Source organism: Callithrix jacchus, chromosome 11 (genome assembly GCF_049354715.1).
Source record: "Callithrix jacchus isolate 240 chromosome 11, calJac240_pri, whole genome shotgun sequence".
In the NCBI taxonomy this organism is placed as follows: domain Eukaryota; kingdom Metazoa; phylum Chordata; class Mammalia; order Primates; family Cebidae; genus Callithrix; species Callithrix jacchus.
The window spans coordinates 107,933,932-107,953,266 of NC_133512.1; the positions used below are offsets into that span (position 1 = coordinate 107,933,932).

The 19,335-nt window shown below is 37.0% G+C and overlaps 1 protein-coding gene across 46 annotated transcripts in view; it reads right to left on the reverse strand.

The window, feature by feature from the left end:
• The window catches only part of LUC7L2 (LUC7 like 2, pre-mRNA splicing factor), a 60,373-nt gene that overhangs the window by 39,351 nt on the left and 1,687 nt on the right, over positions 1-19,335 (reverse strand). Inside the window, exons 2-10 of one of the 46 annotated variants that reach the window (XM_078343676.1) lie at positions 17,638-17,721; positions 17,443-17,529; positions 15,565-15,643; positions 14,993-15,055; positions 14,527-14,616; positions 9,746-9,822; positions 6,436-6,506; positions 5,330-5,407; positions 4,764-4,858 (exon numbers count right to left, since the gene is read on the reverse strand). Coding sequence is in view for 30 of the 46 variants with exons in the window: in XM_078343644.1 (XP_078199770.1) it covers positions 4,764-4,858; positions 6,436-6,506; positions 17,638-17,675 (204 nt within the window). In the remaining 16 variants the exon portion in view is untranslated. Of the gene's footprint in view, positions 1-4,763; positions 4,859-5,329; positions 5,408-6,435; positions 6,507-9,745; positions 9,823-14,526; positions 14,617-14,992; positions 15,056-15,528; positions 15,647-16,185; positions 16,338-17,442; positions 17,722-19,335 lie in introns of those variants that run through there. The other 45 variants (XM_078343677.1, XM_078343648.1, XM_078343673.1 and 42 more) reach the window with 45 other exon arrangements.

Sequence of the window (19,335 nt, forward strand, 5' to 3'; positions counted from 1 at the left end):
GGTGGAGGCTGCAGTGAGCCAAGATGGCACCACTGCACTCCAGTCTGGGCAAGAGTGAGACCCTGTCTTAAAAAAACTAAAATATGTCAAATTTGAGTTGAAACAGAATGGACTAGCCTACTCCCAAATCCTCAGTGCATGAGATGCCTCCATGGATATTTCAGAAACATCTCAAAGTCACCGCCCTAGGTAACTGTATTACCTAAAAAAACTAACAAAAAATTGTTAAGTATTTATAGATTTAAGTAAATCTAAGATTCCTAAATGGTATACAATACTGTGGGGTTTTTATTGTGAGACATTTGACAGCATAATTTCTCTAAGCCTTAGTTTTTCCTAATCTGTAAAATGATGACTTTATACTAGAAGATATGAGCGCTATCAACGGTAAAGGTACATTAATGAGGGCTATGATAAAATTAGTGGTGGTGATTTCTGAATTTTGAACAGGCATACTATGAGAGTATAAATTTTCCATGTCTGAAGATCTTAATTTCAAGTTTCTGTTATCATCTTTGCTTTATATTTAAAGCCTACTGTAAGTTATTACTATCACATATCTTTTTCCAGATCACTAAGAGCTAGAAAGAATTATTTTTTAAAGCACATCAATTTTCTTATCTTTCCTCAGGGAAGATATGTACCAGAAGCGATGTGTTGCAGGAAAAAATAACTTGGCTTAAGATTTTTTGTTTTGCCTAAATCTGAAAGGGGATACTGCCTACAGTAAATTTAGGGAGAAACCAAATGGGCCAAAATGAGGAAAAGAGAGACTACAATATGAAAATATTCTAGACCAACAGAAAAATAATCCAAGCCTTTTTGTTGTTGTTGTTGTTGAAACAGAGTCTTGGCTGTTTTGCCCAGGCTGGAGTACAGTGGCACGATCTCGGCTCATTGTAAACTCTACCTCCCGGTTTCAAATGATTCTCCTGCCTCAGCCTCCTACGTAACTGGGATCACAGGCTTCCAGCTCATTATTTTGTATTTTTAGTAGAGATGGAGTTTCACCATGTTGGCCAGGCTGGTCTCAAACTCCTAACCTCTCAACAGATCAGTCTCCCAAAGTGCTAAGATTACATGTGTGAGCCACTCCAGGCCTGGATTAATTTATTAGCTGAAGAATTAAGTTATGCCAGGCCAGGCGTGGTGGCTCACGTCTGTAATCCCAGCACTTGGGGAGGCCGAGACAGGTGGATCACAAGGTCAGGAGTTCAAGACCAGGCTGGCCAACATGGTGAAACCCTGTCTCTACTAAAACTACAAAAATTACCCAGGCATGGTGGCATGTACCTATAGTCCCAGCTACTCGGGAGGCTGAGACAGGAGAATTGCTTGAACCCAGGAGACGGAGGTTTCATTGAGCAAAGATCACGCCACTGCACTCCAGCCTGGGCAATAGAGCAAGGCTCTGTCTCCAAAAAAAAATTAGTTATGCCAAAGTAATGAAAGGTAAAATCTTTTAAGTGCATTTTCATGAAACTCAGTTCCACAAAATTCCAAACTGTCAGTCATGAAGACAATTTTTACAAATCACACTCTCCGGCCGGGCGCAGTGGCTCATGCCTATAATCCTAGCACTTTGGGAGGCTGAGATGGGTGGATCACCTGAGGTCAGGAGATCGCGACCAGCCTGGCCAATGTGGTGACACCCCATCTCTATTATTAATTATAAAAGAAAAACAAAAAACAAATTACACTCTCCATCTCTAAATGCTTGAAATAATGTTCCAACCTCTTTATAATGAAAAAACAGGCAGGAAATGCTTTTCTGGATACTTTTTGTTTTTTGAGACAAAGTCTAAACTATATTGTCCAAGCTGAATTTGAAATCCTGAATTCAAGCAATTCTCCCACCTCAGCCTCCAAAATTGCTGGGGCTATAAGCATGTGCCACCATGCACGGCTTTTCTGTATTCTTTTTCTAAATAACCTAAAATATTGGTAAATCATATTCTCCTACAAATGACAGATCTTAGGCACAATGCCCGGAAAACTAAAGGGCAACCCTTAGTCATGAAATCTTTAGGGTACACACAACAAAGAAAAAGCATTATAAAATCAACAGTTAAGGCCAGGCACAGTGGCTCATGCCTGTAATCCTAGTGCTTTGGGAGGCTGAGATGGGAGGATTACTTGAGTTGTGAACCTTTCAGAATTTAGGCAGAGTTTTGAGGACTAGGTAAAGGACTTTGTGAGACTCCAAAGTGTCATACAGTGGTATCCTTAAAGACTCGAAAAACTTACCAGTTCACCCTACATACAAATAGCTTATTACAGAGCTGTGGCTTCTTGGCAGTCAAACCCTATAGAACAAATGTTTTTTGGGACAGAGTGTAACAGTTCACACCTCTTTATGTTGAAGATGCCTATTTCTTTTCTGCTGTTAAATGAAGAATGAAAAACACTGAATTGTAACTGCTAATTTTTTTTTTTTTTTTGAGGCAGGGTCTCCCTCTGCTGCCGAGGGTGAAGTACGGTGGTGTGTTCGGCTCACTTGAAGTCTTGAATTCCTGAGCTCAAGCAATCCTCCTGTCTCAGCCTCCCAGGTGGCTAGGACTTCAGGAATACGTCACCGTGCCAGGCTAATTTTTTTTTGTAGAGATGGAGTTTCACTATGTTGACCAGGTTAGTCTTAAACTCCGGGGCCCAAGTAGTTTTATTAATGTTGTTCTCAAAATGTATCTCAAGTGGTAATTTAGCCATTAAATAAAATTTAAAATTTAAAATTTTCAAATAAAATAACTTTAAGGCCGGGCGCAGTGGCTCACGCCTATAATCCCCAGCACTTTGGGAGGCCCCGAGGTGGGTGGATCACGAGGTCAAGAGATCAAGACCATCCTGGTCAACATGGTAAAACCCCATCTCTACTAAAAATACAAAAAATTAGCTGGGCATGGTGGCGCATGCCTGTAATCCCAGCTACTCAGGAGGCTGAGGCAGGAGAATTGCCTGAACCCAGGAGGCAGAGGTTGTGGTGAGCCAAGATGGCGTCATTTGCACTCCAGCCTGGGTAACAAGAGTGAAACTCCATCTCAAAAAAATAAAAAAATAAAATTAAATAACTTTTAACAGTTAAATTTTATACAATATTAAACATGGAAAATCAGAGTATACCACAGACAATCACAGATTTTATAGATTTCAGATGCATTATATATAGCACAGTAGAAAATAATTATGAAAATGTTAGAAAGTAGATAAAGGAGTTTATTATGGCAGGGCACAGTGGCTCATGCCTATAATCCCAGTACTTTGGGAGGCCGAGGCAGGAGGATCACTTGAGGCCAGGAGTTCAAGGCCAGCCTGGGTAATACGGTGAGACCTAGTCTTTACAAAAAATACAAAAATTAGCTGAGCATGGTGGTGTGTGCCTGTAATTACAGCTACTCAAAAGGCTGAGGGGAAAAACTCTTGAACCTGGGAGGTAGAGGCTGTAGTGGGCAGTGTTCACAGGCTGACTATCTCAAAAAACAAAACAAAACAAAATAAAAAACGCCAGAGGTCAGGAGTTCAATACCAGCCAGGCCAACATGGTAAAACCCCATATCTACTAAAAATATCAAAGTGAGCCAGGCGTGGTGGTGTGAAAGCCTATAATCCCAGCTATTCCAGAGGCTGAGGCAGGAGAAGTGCTTGAAGTCGGGAAGCTAAACTGAGATCACGCCACTGCACTCCAGCCTGGGCAACAAAGCAAGACTCCATCTTAAAAAAAGTTTAGAGTTTATTTTGTTTATCTGTCACAGTCCTTCCTAATTTCAGTGCTCAGAAACTGGATTTCTTGCCTTGTAGTATTACTTTAAAACAAACTTATGCTCTTTTTTCCTATTAACATCATGAAGTTTCAACTATCGTTCCTGCTAGAAAGACAAAGGGGTTTCCTGTTGCACATGCCTTAAGACTTACCTCTTTGGGGCACATCCTTAATTTTAACTCTCCTATCAAAGTCATTTCCTATCAAAGAAACTACTCATTTAGATATTCCTGACTAAGAAACTCACTGCTTCTGAAAAGGCAAGTTGGAAATTTTTCTTCATTTCAGTCATTTCTGGCAAATGAGAACTAAAGCCAGCTTGAGGTTCAGTCCCTACTAAAGCTCCCCTCCAACATCAGATATAGCTACGAAGGGAAGCTACTTGTAGTCATTTCAACCAAATCCAAAAGTCAGAGAATCAAATTATTTGTCCCATATTCCAACAAGTCCATCATCATGTGGTCTTCCAAAGTAAAACAATGATACTCTAAGATCAACATCTCTGCAGACACAGAATCTAACCTGAGCTTTACAGTATTAGCAGGAGCAACATTTTAAGTGACAATACTCTCAAATTAAGCTGTGTGGATATAAGTATTTACTTATATATTTACCCACTATTCCACAATATAAATGTGTACAAATCTTAAAAATGTATACTGTACTAGACGAAGTCTACTGTTCAATAGTAAAAGAACTACTTTAACAATAAGTTATTTTATTTCTGAACTAAAAGTACAAATGCTATATAACTACTTCTGTATTCCAAACAAAACATGCTTTTAAAATTTTTTTGCTCTAAAGAATAGAAAAAAGTATAAAACAAAACATCAACCACTTCTGTGAGGAAACCCATTACTGAAGACTTGAATAATCACCGTGAACAAACAATAAAGGATGCAAATCCCTCCTCACGAGTCAATTCTTTTGAAACAGAATTAAGACTTTATCAAGTAGCTCATTATTGCAGCATATCAGTAATCAAACAATATATTTAGTAAATACATACAGTTCCAGAAAGGACATCATGAGGACAACAGTTGAGAAGGTGACTCTTGCATACTCTGTCATCACTGAATTTGATTCGTTGACGAGTAGTATCTCCTGTAATATAGAAGAGTTAATAACACTCAAGGTTAGACAACTGGAAAGTATTTTCTGAGAGCCCTACTATTACTAGCTTTTTATGTGTGGCTACATACACACATTATCAATCAGCTCAAGAGGGATTAGTTTTTACATACATCCTATAGAAAAACTTTTAGACAACATGCAGTTGCAGTAAGTGTACTGCATACGTAATTCAAATAGTCAAAGTGAGAAAGCAATGCATTCTGTTAAATAGAGTACTTCAGAAAAGCACAGGATTTTAGAGCAGGAATGGACTTTAAAGATTATCGAGTCCAACTCCTTCATATTGCAGATGAGAAAACTGAGGCCCAAGAGGTTAAGCAACTTGTAGACCCACTAAGTTTATATTGGTATACAATGTTCCCTTCTTGACACTAAGCATTGATATATTTTTATTTACAGTAATTGAAAAACATAAAAAATAATCTTGCAAACATTGCATACACACTGCGAATCCCCACTGAACCCCAGACGCCATTTCTTCCACTATTTTGTTCCAGCTGAAGTGTCTCCCTTTTGCTGCTGGGAGGAGTTAGAGAGGGTAGAGTAACGCGTTTAAGAGCGTACAAACCTGGAAGAAGGACTTACACACCAGTCAAACAAAGGCACATTGCCTAAATGAAACGTTAACTTTCATGCGTCCAAAGGTTCCATACCTCCAAGTTTTATGTAGTCTGCGCTTTTTTATATTGTCAAACTAGGTACATTTAAATTCATTCTGTCTTCATATAACATGATACACCTACCTCCTAAGCAACAGAAGCATCCAACCTGCTTATCAAATATGACTATCTACTCAAAATGTTAAAGAATCTAAGAAAAAGAAAGGTAACTAGCTCCAATAACAAAATACAGACGTTAGTTACAATTTTTTTGCTTAGAATCTCTTTGGAAAAACAAAAAGAAAAACTCATAAGGATGTCTCCTCTTTCTATATAGAATAAGCCCTAAGAAATGTAGGTGTTTTATTTTAGCCTTAAATTGATACATCATCGATGAATGAAAACCTACTGGTGAATTACTGAAGCAAGAACTACTGTTGCCAAAAAGATATAAATACCTCCGTACTTCACATGATATGTCTGGAGCACTCCAAAAACTTTCATGTAGGATGTGATTCAATCATTTAATTTCTGTATTTTCACATGTGAATAACAAAAAAGGTTAAAACTTTACCCCTTTATATGGTCATATACTGAAAAGCTTAACTTAAATTCAACTAAATAGTATCATTTTTAGATGGGGTAAGATTTTGTTCAAATTGTTTTAACTTGGTTAGAAATATTTTAAACATTCTAATTTCCAACGAAGGTATATAAAATTTTAACAACAGTAATTTATAGCTAAAATGATAGCTTCAGAGCAGTTCAACAATAGGTTTTCTGGAAGCTCATCTCTAGTAGGTTATTTTTGACACAATTTGGATATTCAGTTTAGGGTTTACGCCTGCTACTATAATAAAAGTTATTTTGGTGGTCCTTTTTCCTTTTAAACACAACTGCTTTTGTTCCACATTCATTAACACATCTGAAAAGTTAGTGATAACTCACGGCTTGGCGAATGCGGGGCCTTTCTGACACTCCCTTGCAGATTGAGGTAGACAGGCATAGATACATTGAACCTTTACAAATAAAACAAGGGGCCAGATTGTTCATTTTGTATAGAATAAACTCTGCCAGCAATTTTAATACAGCATCTAGAAGTACATTTTGACTGTAAAGATTATTTTATATAAAAACAAAAGTGAACAAAATCAGGGTGTTTCATTTTTCAAAATACTGACTTAACAAGTATAACCCCAGATAACTGTATGACTGACTACAGGTAAAAGTCCAAAACTGGAGCTCTGAACAATGTCTTTGAGTCAAGTGGGGTTTTAAGAAATTATTATTTTTTTATCAAGACTTTGGTGAGGGCCTAATGCTCATGTTAGAAGGGTACTATGATAAGCTCATACCAGAATGTCAATGCTATTAGAGGCTTTTTGCTTCCTACCGTCTAAGAAAAAAATTTCTCCCATGATGCTTTGGTTTTGAGAGTTGGGAAAACTCTGAGAACTTAAGGGAACCAAACTCAGGAATCCCAAAATTGGTGGCATTATGCCGCTCGTTTAGGGGCTGAACATAGGACCTGTCTGAAACTGAGTGAACTAGATGCATTTGGGTTTGAATTTTTGTCACATACTGAAATGTAAGTCAGCCCTAAATAATTGAAACACTTTATTTTTTTTTAAATAGGAACTTTCTGAAGAAAAAGTGGTGTGTAAAATTTGATATTTAAGACAATAAAGTTTTTATCAAAAGAAAAAATTAAAAAAAAAATAAAAAAAATTTCATTTCAAATCTGTACCCTAATTATATTAAGGAATTTTAAAGTTGAAACAAAACAAAACAAAAAACCCCTTATGTATCTAGTAGTCTTCCTGCTAAAAGTACTGAAATGTTATGGTAATGCAACAGTGGAATCATTTCAGTCCTTTGTTAAACTAATGGCTCAGGCCTTTGAATAAAATCAGGGTGAAGCTTTACTAATCAAACATTTCATCAAGTAGAGAACTGATTTTTGCTTAACAACTTACATTTAAATATTAAGTTAATTGTGCCCTGAAGACACAGCTATCAATTAAACTATGAACAATTCCAAATAGAAATACAGCAAACCAGCAAGTTTCCCTGGTGAGCTTCTTGGGTTTTTTTAAATTTTTATGGATACGTAACAGTTGTACGCATTTTCCCTGGTAAGCTTTTTAAAACAGCATCTGTTTCTATAAATTCCAAAAGCATTTTAAAATAACTCCTCACTACAAATGAATGGGTGCTCCATAAATATTTGATAACTGTAGCAAACACAACAAATACAGCTATCAAATAGCAGCCATTATCTTTAAAACAATGAATAAAACACTTAATAATTTGAGATACAGAAATATCCTGAGAGAGAACAGCAACTGTTTATTGACATTTTTAAAGTTCTGCTTAAGGGACTTTAAGGTTGACATTTGAAAACAATCTGGCTGCATAACCTTGCAGTATTTAACAAATTTATTTGGGCTTATTCCATGGAAGTACAATTTGGCTAAACCAACAATGAATTAAAAAAAAAAAACTGCTGGCAATTTTGTTTTCCGTCAAGATATCTGGCCCAAACCATGTTTTTCATAAGAACTAGATAAAACAGTGCTATTTTATAAAAAGCCTATTTTATGAACCAAATCTGCTTATAATACAAGAAATTATTTTCAATCTAATGTATTTTATCTTTGGGTTTTGTGGGCATAAAGTCATATAAAAAAACATAAATTATGGAAAAAAAAGTTTCTTGTCACACTAACAATGGATTCAAATCACAGAATCAAACCTATTAGTGACCACACCTGCTGTGCTAGGCAATGGAATTATGAAGAGGCATATAAGACAAGTTCTCTCCTCTCAAGGACTCAATGATTTTGCTAAAGAAATAGGACATAATAATTTTTTTTAATTTTTTGTGAAACAGGGTCTCACTATGTTACCCAGGCTGATCACCAACTCCTGCCCTCAAATGATCCTCCTACCTCAGTCTCCGAACATACTGAAATTACAGGCAGGAGCCACTGCATCTGGCCAAGGATATATTAATAAAGTAATAAGTTATAATTTAAGATAACATGATCCAAGTGTCAAATGTGTGTTTCAATTAGGAATGCATAGACTAAAATTACCACCAAGACTGGAGATACTGGGAAAAGCTTCATGAAATAGCCAAAATTTGAAGGAAAGATACGACTTAGATCAAAGGAAAGTAGAAAAAAGAGCACTACAAACTGGAGTGATATCTTTGATAAAGCTTATAGAAGCAAAAAGGATTGGGAGACCAGTAAGTAAACCATATTTGGCTTTGGCAAATAAGCTGCTGAGCTCACATAATAATGTGGGAACTGTATAAAGATCTATGGCCAATTTCTAGTCTAGTCCATGGCTTCATGTAGAAGAATTGCAAAGTTAGGATCAGAATAACACTTTTTGAGTAATATTTGATTTCTTACATTTTTCATTTTTTCAATCCAAATTTTTAGTGTATAAAGTAAAAAAATTAAAATAATGAACTGGAGAACTAGACGAAGTTATTTTTGTCAACAACAAAAAAAATCCTACCTATAAACACATGGAGGTATCACTCTCCTATAACCTCTATGATAATTAGGCCTTGTATGTTAACTACACAGCCAAGTTTTTAGAATTAGAAACTTGATTTAGAACTCTAGCAAATGAAGTGTTTTTCATTTTAATAGAAACATCAAATTTCTGTTAATTCCTGTTTCTACCAAATTTTCTACTGAGAAACAACTCTCTTATCTCCCTCTTTTGTTCAACCCCTTCGTGAGTTTCATGAATTATAATCTTTGAGAACACCTGAGTCACAAGAATACAACAAAAATGAGGATGCATATTATTCTTCTCCAGGTCTTTCACCAATGTATCAGAGCCTAAGGTGGTACTAAGGCAGCCAGTTCCACTCGGGGAATATGGACAAGTCACTTTAAAAGAAAGCCTCCTCTCCAAATTGTACTCAAATACTGCTATTCTCAAATCCCCTTCCGTAAGTCAGGAGGAAAAAAAAAAGCCCACTGTAATTCCCAACACTGCCATTCTATGGTCCTGCCTTTTCTGAAACTTCCATTAATACTTAAATTGTATTAGTAACATTTACAACCTTAGCCTAGGTGGTCTCTGACATGATTTTATATGGTGCATGCTATCTTCCCAATATCCACCCCTTCCCTCCAGTGCTACCCACCCTACCCCTCCCATACAAACAAGAAACCAAATCAACTTTCATAGATTTAGGTGCTATTTTAAAAACATCAAAATTTTACTTTACCCATTCTCTCCGATGCTCCCTGTATTTTTTTAAGCTGTGAGTGGATGACCATGCTATGTGATCAACAACTGTGAAGGCTAAGCAAAAGTGAACTGAGTTTAGTATTGTAATTTCAAAAGAACCTTGAAGTTTGTAATATTTGACATATTTAATGGTATGCAGAATCCTATTTTACAGTACATTATCAGGCATTAAACGGCAAGCAATTTACAAGAACAATCAGTATTTTTTTTGTACAGAATTAGCTTAGAGCTTAGCTTAGAGAAAACAAAGAGGGAAGAGAAAATGCAACAGCATACAAAGCAGTGGAGGCACCCCCATGTCTATAAATGGGGGCAGCAGAAGGGAAGCCCTCCTACATTTTCTAGTATGGCAACCAAAGCCCTTCTCACAAGCATGCTAGTTGAGGGTCACATGTCACAGTGGGCTTGAGACAGGACAGTTCCCTCCTCTCTGACATAAGATCCATAACCCTTCAGTGAAAGGAAAGCTACAGGTAGAGAGGTATATAACCAAAAGTTTAAAGCTTATTTCCCTGATCCCTTGAATCCCCAAATGCAGAGAAATGTTCCTCTCTCCATTTCTTCCAAAGCAAGCTGCGAGTTCACACAATAATGTGGGCAACTGTATCTATGGCCAATTTCTAGTCTAGTCCAGGGCAGGACGAGATCTAAAGCAGTGTACAAGTAAAACCTTGTGTCGCAGGGAGTGGTGGCTCATGCCCGTAATCCCAGCACTTTGAGAGGCCGAGGCAGGTGAATCACTTGAGGTCAGGAGTTCGAGACCAGCCTGGCTAACACAGTGAAACCCTATCTCTACTAAAAATCCAAAAATTAGCTGGGCATAGTGGCACAAATCTGTAATCCCAGCTACTCGGGAGGCTGAGGTAGGAGAATCACCTGAACCTGGGAGTTGGAGGTTGCAGTGAGCCAAGATGGTGTCACTGCACTCCAGCCTGGCCCACAGAGCCAGACTCCGTCTCAAAAGAAGAAAGAAAGAAAAGAAACACCTTGTGTCTTCATGTAGAACCAAAGTAAAAGTGATTACTACTGCTGCACAGTAACTATTATACTAATCTGATCATTTTCACATCTTCCTCTAACTTCTAACCCACTCATACCAACTTCTCCCACCTACCTTTGTTGTTCCTCTAGAATTCAGCTTAAAGCCCACCTATACAAATCCTTTGTAGTTAACCCTTTAAAAAAACATTACTCCCTTACTCCATATGCTCTTATTAATATATACACTCAGTTTAACCCACTGTATATTTAAACAGTTCAAAGTATAGGGTTCATTTTACAAAAGGACTCCATGTCTTAACATAATTATATAGATGCTATGAAAACATTTTATATGTCTTGATATCCTAAACTTTTCAGGCACATGTTTATTACATAAGGAAAGGAAACAAAGAGTACTATGCCAAAGATGGCAACAGGAAAAAACAATTATGACAGTCTGCCTTCCAAATGTGACATCAAGTCACTTCCAATAAAACAAAGCAGCTTTCCTTTCCTCCAGAAAATGCAAACACAAGGGTGCTATACAGCTCAGAAAAGTTATTCTTCTTAATCTTCTGGTTCATATAATCCTATAAGTTTATAATCAGAAATAGGTACTAGTATCACCCCCAACAATAACTCCCATGACAAGCCGAACATTTTAAAAATACAATGCCCATTGTAGAATAAATTTCCAGAATTCTATTATTAATCAAAGGTTAATGTTTTTTAAATGTTAAAAATCTAGCCCACTTGTCTGTGAAAATCCGTATCACACGATTATAAAGAATGAGAATGGGAAAAAGCCTTGATTGTAGGGAAAAAAGCCTGTAGAATCTTTGAAGCTAATCAGAATGGTGATGATGGAAATGTGAGAAAGGAATACTAAAGAATCTGCATTCCAAGGGCTCTATTCCATGCCCTGCCTAACCTCTCTCATTAATATAAGCAAAGGGTCTTGGCAGCTGGCAGTGATCAATGCCATCCTGTTTTGGGGCATACCTGCTTTAGGAAATCAGCATATTTCTCGTCTTAAATTAAGAGACATTAGAAAAGCTTGAAGTTACTTTAAAATTAAGTCCTAGAGTGGGTTACATAGAATTTAAGATACATGGAATAAAAAGTTGCAGCCTGCTAAATTTTGTATTTTGATACTTACTTGCAGAGCTGCAATTCTGATACAGTAACACTTGCATTTTGGATAGCTGGTGCCTTCTATCATCCAGAACTTTCTATATACAAAACTAGACGTAATCAAAGCTATCTTTGGCTACGAAACAATAGCTGAAAAGAATCAAAGAAAAAGTGATTGGCTGATTTATCTACTAAGAAAGACAAGTTCTCATCAGCTGGTGATAGCTGCAGAAGCTAACTAGAGCCTCCCCAAATCTAAAAGAAAGAAAGAAATAAAAAAGGGAAAAGAAATGAGAATATCAAAGAACAGAGGTGACAGACAACCCAATGATAAAGGAAGAAGTTAAAATGAAAACAAGATTACCATGAAGGAGATGTGAGCCTTAAAACTATTTAAATAACACAGCAGGAATACTGTGTCATAGTGAATATACAACAAATTCACAAAAAGGTTTCCTCTGGGGAAAGGACTGAGACCATGAAGGGGACCATAAAAGACTTTATCTGTGAGGCTTTACACACTTTTTAAAGTTTGACAGAAATATACAAAATAACATTTGTTCCATCATATAGGTGCTTGACTGTCCTTTGTACTTTTTAAAACACTTTTTTCAAATGCAGATACCTATCACCAGTATCACAGAACTTATTAAACATTCATGTGTAATTCTTCATTCCCATTAGATTTTTAGTGAAAAGATGACAGAAGCAAATTATGTCCATAATCTCTTAGTTAAGGAAATAGAGAAATAACTAAAGCAACTCAGCAACCTGGGGATACAATGGAAAGTAAGATTCTATTGCTATAAATAATTACTAGACCCTAAAGCACATCAACCAATAACTGTATAGAACACCATGTGCAGAGAAGTATTCCCTCTAACACAATGGAGTAAATTAAATTATAACAGGAATTTTTCAAAATATTCATACATGGTATCCAGATTCAGGTGAATCAACTGCTTAGTCCTACCAACATGCTCTGCTGCTCTGCTCCCATCTATAATGCAGACTCACAGCCACTTCCCCTAGCATTTCTATCAGGCTTCTCTTTGATAAGTGGCTTTTCCCATAGCCAGGAACCTTTCACATTCCCATTATGGAACCAATTGGTGAAATCCTGCAGAATCATCTACCCCCATGGACCAAAGCACTAAAGGGAGAGGTGAGAAATTTAGCTAAATGAGGTAATTTCACCCTGGAGATGGACCTCTAGATGGACCTCTCTAGGGATCTCCTAGATCTCTCTGTCTCACAGGCTTGTATTTCTTTCTGTCCAGTCATTTCTGCTTATTGGCTTGGGTATATATAGTTCAATCAGCTTTCCTTTAACATGAATACTCCCTGAAACAGTAATTTCCAAAGCATGAGATTTGCACAAAAAGACAACTTTAAGGGTTATATGATTTCCCCAACATGACATTTTAAATACCACTCAGTAAGAAAGTTATTAATCATGATTAAGAAAAAAAAGTTCCCATTTTGCAACAGTACTTATTTAATAAATTTAACAACTTCTAATTTTTAGCACAGGGAACCCTAAGTGGCAAGAGAGTCTAGCTCTATCTTTGTAAAACACCATTTTGTTTTCATTGTATTTATTTTTATGGTGGTATAAACTTTCATTTTAAAATTAATAAAATTTTAAATTTTCATTTTAAAGTCTTTAGAAAGTGAGTTGACATAAAGGAAAGTATTAAATAAATAGAAAACAGTAAAAAATAATAAAGGCAAGGCTGGGCATGGTGGCTCATGCTTGTAATCCCAGCGCTTTGGGAGGCCAAGCCAGGCAGATCACTTGATGTCAGGAGTTTGAGACCAGCCCGGCCAACATGGCGAAACCTCAACTCTACCAAAAATATAAAAATTAGCAGGGAGTAACGGTGCACACTTGTAATCTCAGCTACTCGAAAGGTTAAGGTACGAGAATTGCTTGAATCCAGGAGGTGAAGGTTGCAGTGGGCCAAGATCACGCCACTGCACTCCAGCCTGGGTGACAGAGACTCAGTCTCAAAAATAATAATAATAAAGTCAGTAAGTGTGGCAAACATTTGGGAAACATTTATGTAGAAGAGGGTATCTCAGACTTTTAATGTGTATCAGAACCACCTGGAAAGCTTCTTAAAACATAGATTACCCAGGATTTCTGACTCAGTAGGTGGGTCCAAGAATTTGCATTTCTAACAATGCATGGTGATGCTGAGGTAACACTGAATTGCTGGCCCAAGGACCACGCTTTCGAGAATCACTAAACCACAACTGTGATAAACAAACTTTCTGTTAAACAGCCAGATGGTAAATGCTTTATGTTTGCGGGCCATATGACTCTGTAGCAACTATTCAACTCTTGTTTTAAGCCAAAGCAGCCACAGGCAATATGTATATGAATCGGCATGGTTGTGTTCCAATAAAACTTTATTTGTAAAAAGCAGGAGGCCATAGTGCCAGCCCCTGATCTAAAACATACACTTCAAATAACTGAGAAGAGTCTACCATGTAAACTACTAGTAGAGCAGAATACAGAACAGAACAGCCAGGTATACTATAGATACTATCCAATAAGTATCAGTTAACGCTAGAAGAGAAAGGTGGGGTCTGTAGAAATCTAAGGTATTAAGAAGATTAAAAACAAAAACAATTTACCATATTCAGGAGACAAGATTCAGCAAGGACAGCTGGTTAAATTCTTTTCATGTCGAGTCAAGTCAAACATCAGTTGTACATGGTTCACAACTATATTGGAACATATGGGTCAATACTGAGTGCTTTTTGGAAAGAAGTTTTAAAGATTCTTTTCTATGCTAATACCAAAATATGACATTTATTCAGCTGAATGGACTACATGTTACTTTCTGATGGCTTTGACTTCTCAAAGTCCTAAGTCATTAGGTTCAAACAAAAACATGGAGCTGCAGATGATTTCAGAGGTTTTACAAATTACTTTTCTCTATATCCTCAGTAATTTTACAAAATTGCATACTGATCTATTTTGGCTCTGCCTTCCAATGTCTATTCTAGCAGCTGCTAGTGTCTGAGAATCTAACCCAAAAGCAAACAGAATAGCTTTCCTGCAAGTTCTGAAATCACAAGATTCTAGTCAGAAACTTACCCTCATTCATTCCCTCATTCCTTTTCCAGCAAGATGTTCCAGCTTCCTTCATCTTCTTAGTTTCTTAGTAGAGTGATTAAGTTATGTCAAAATGCTTGTTTCCTCAAGAACTCTACACACTAACAGCAGTAGGCTTGAAGGGTTCAGTCCTTTTCAAGCACCTTTCTCGAATTCCAAAGTTAGGGAGTATCTGCCCCATTTAACTAATCTTACACACTTACTGACCTTTAGTTTCAACCCATCTGCTTGTCTTCTCAACCCTCCCCCACTTGCTGAACTCACAGCAACTTTAAGCTTTAATGCTTTCATGAGCCACCAGTTACTGAAGAGTATCTGACTCACTCACTAAACCTGACCTTGATCCATGATACCTAATGTCCACTGAATTCCTACTACCCATCTTTAACATGTAGACCACTATCATCTATCCTTATGACAACACCCTACCTAAACGAAAACAAAGAAAGTTACTTGCTTCTTATAGAACTGATGCAGAAACAGACAAAATGATTTTTCTGTTTTCAGTTCATTTTTACCTGAAGTAAAAGAATGTCTCAGAAGCATATGCTTACTTGAGGAGAACTAAACAACTGTAGAGAATCCAGGAACGATGCAATGTTATATGAAGTGACAGTTTTATTGTTTTCTGGGCTGCTGTGTAGATAGAAATATCATTCAGAATTCAAAATGCAAAATGAGGACAACTTTTTTAACTGATTCACTATGCAGGTGCTAATAAGCTTTCAGTGTTTTGGATATGCCTGAAACTCTGATAAAGTTAAATAGTTAACTGAAACTCAGAAACTACTGTTTAATCTTATACTTGCTATAACTCCATATAATGTTAAAGTGTATACAAGCTCTAGACTAAGAAATATCCTGCTATTTCAAAAATGTCTGCTTATACGATAAAGGCTCCGCCTCCTTCACTTAAAATGAACAATCCAAGTGGAATAAAAGAATGGCTTACAACTGACCAAAAAATGAATATGGTTCATTATGTTAATGAGAAAAAATTAAGAGAAAATGTTTTCAATGTTGATGAAAAGTCAAGGAACACAGATTACAATAAAGATGATTTTATAAATAAAATCCATTAAAGAAAGCACTACTTCAAACTTTGATTCAGTAATTTTGCATAAAGGCAGAAATGTCATACTATCCTACAGATTATATGCTTATGTATTACTAACCTTATATTAGCAACAGATAAATGGCTTTCTTAACTGTATTTTCCTGGATATCTCCAAGGATGAGTCTCCTTTCAGTTTTGTATCCCACAAACTATACTACTGTACAACATAACTGATTAGCAAAAATATTATAATTAATATATTAATTGAAGAAGTATATCCTACAATTTAGAAACATTAAAATAGTTAAAATTACTCAAGTTTTAACTTGCCCAAAACATTCCCTAACCAAAAGGGACAACTAATGATGCTATAAAATTCTATATAACATTCCCAGTCTACTTGTTTTGGAGGGCAGGCTGCCATTCCTGGCCTATTTTAATCTTTCAAAGACGGTCACTGCTCCCATTTAAAGGTATAAGCAATTAAGAGATACAGACCCTCAGAAGTACCTTCTGTAACTTCCCTAATTTCTAAGCTTAAAATGTCATCTAGGCTGGGCGTGGTGATTCTCACCTGTAATCCCAGCGCTTTGGGAGGCCAGGCAGGTGGATCACCTGAGGTCAGGAGTTTGAGATCAGCCTGGCCAACAGGGAGAAACCCCATCTCTACTAAATATAAAAAAATTAGCCAGGCATGTTGGTGGGCATCTGTAATCCCAGCTACTTGGGAGGCTGAGGCAGGAGAATCACTTGAACCGGGAGGTGGAGGCTGCAGCAGTGAGCCAAGATCACGCCACAGCACTCCAGCCTAGGCGAGAGTGAGACCCTGTCTCAAAAAAAAAGATGTAATCTAAATCCACACCCTCAATTTTATTTAATTCTTATCGCATGCATCCTCCCAGGCTTTCTTGGGATCAACACCAGAGACTTATAACCAAACAGTATTTGTTGGCAAAGGGGCTTTAGCTAAGGGACATCCTTGCAATTAATCCAACTAGGAAAAAATGACCATAGTTTGTGGGAGGACACTGGGTTCTTCCACCTGTCACCTAGACAATTCTCAAACTGTTTCTTGGATTCTCCTGTGCAGCTCCTCCCTGCTTTCAAATAGAATGAATATGTTCAGGGAAAACAAATTATCCCTCTCCCCTCTGTTAATACTAACAACTAAAACAGAAAGATATTTATAAAATGTAATGAATTATAAATAAGATATAATATTAGTAATTACTATCTCCTTATAGCTTCCCCTTTCTAAAAAAACTTAAAATATATTTATTTTTCAACATTTCTGAGTATAACATAAAAAATTATTTGCTTTCCCATATAACAAATTACAGATTTAACTTGAGGCAAAAAAGGTTAAGTGACTTACCCAAGGTTACAATTAGAGGTACAGCTGGGGCTAGAAACCAGGTCTCCTGAGTCTCAGCCCAGTGCTCTTTTCCTTAGCCCATGATGCCTTATCAAAAAAATCCAAATACAGTCAGACCCCCAGTTATATATGGGTATGAGTTACACTGATTCACATATACAAACTTTATATAGTGTGACCAATGTTTCAACTCACGCGGTACCCTGCTTCCATTTATGCAGTATGCCAGGCATCGGCACGATTTTCAGTGGCACACAGGCGGTTGCCACCACCAGGGCCCTAGGCAAAATTGCAAAGAAGGCAAAGTTTGTCTTTGGCCCTCCCACCTCCCTTATGCATTCCTCTCCCACCTCCTGGCAGTCCCCTTGCCCAGCCTCCCGGCACCATCATGCTGCCCTCAGATTGTCTAAAGCCCCCAACTTCCACCACTCACCCAGGACTGTCCTTTCTTGAAGTGCCCAGTGATCCAAAATTACCTCTCCATTGCCCTGCTAATAAAATTCCTACTCCTGAGGATTCCAGTGAAGTTTAGGTAATCTAAACAATTAACTGCTTTTAGTAATTCAAGATAAGGCATATTTAACTAACAGACTTAAATCTCCAATGAATTTTAAAAGGATCTAATTAAAAACTCTGTTGGGAAAGGGAGGGGGAAGAAACCTTAAGGGAGTGGGGAGGTAATGTTTTTCCAAAGCCCAGGACTTTGTGCCACTTCAGATTCCTTCACAAACAGGACACTAAGGGTTGAGGGGATCACTGCCACACTGAACCCCACTACCTAAAAAGAGAGTGGTTGCTTTATAGTCTCTGAATTTAAAAAAAGAAAGAAAAGAAAAAAAAAAAAAGGACAAAGTTGCCTTAAATACCCTCCTACCTACCTTTTCCACCTCTCTCCCACCTCCTGGATCCCCATTTCCACCTTATTGCCAAAGACACCCAACAGCGTTCCCATAAGCTGTTTGTGTGTCCAATACAAGGCTTCCCATTAAATGGTTTCAAATTACATGGCGTTATTCAGGGGACGTTTCCATGTTCCCCTATCCCTGGATAACTTGAAGTTGACTGTATGCAAAAAAGAACAATCCTAATTATTAAAAGTCCTGAATCATAAAATGATATATATAAACTCATTAAATGTCTGGTAAGGAAAAAAAAAAATGTTCTGATTCTTATTTTGCATATATAAAAGAATTAATTTCGATATCTAAAAAGCTCACTCAATTATTTTTCCTTGAAAGTAATATATTTTTTACTTCTGACCCAATATAGCAGTGAAAATCCAGTCATTTCAGCTAAATAACACTGTGGACTCCTAAATGAGTTCAATCATAGTAAATCCTCTAACTCTGAAGGAAAAAAAAAAATCCAGTAACAGACACATTAAAAAAATACACAAGGTGGATTTTAAGAAATCCAAGTTTCTGCTGACTACACACACAGAAATATATTTAAATTTAGCTTTGCAATACTAGACAGGCTGCCTAATTCAGAAACTTATCAGGAGATGGTTTACCTTGACCCAACTACCCTCCCAGTAAAACTAGGAAATCCAATTCATGAAGAAGATACCAAAAATGGTATCCATCAAGGACTGAAAAGATCATGTAAAGCAAGTCTTAAATAATTTCCTTCATTTTATTACACAGATTAGTTGTTCTGTTAGCTAGGATTCAATGAAGCCCGTTTCCAATACTCTCATATTGGAAAGGGAGCAACGTGAAGACAAGCTGCAGTGATAAAGTAACCATTCTTATTTAAACGTGAGAAATGATTAACAGTTAAAAGTTTCTCCAATGGTATGTTAAGTTAATGTTAACTTTCCACCCAAAACTCATTTCCTTCCCAATCTTTCCCTCCTCTCTACACAACCACAAGCAGGTTTGCCATCTACAC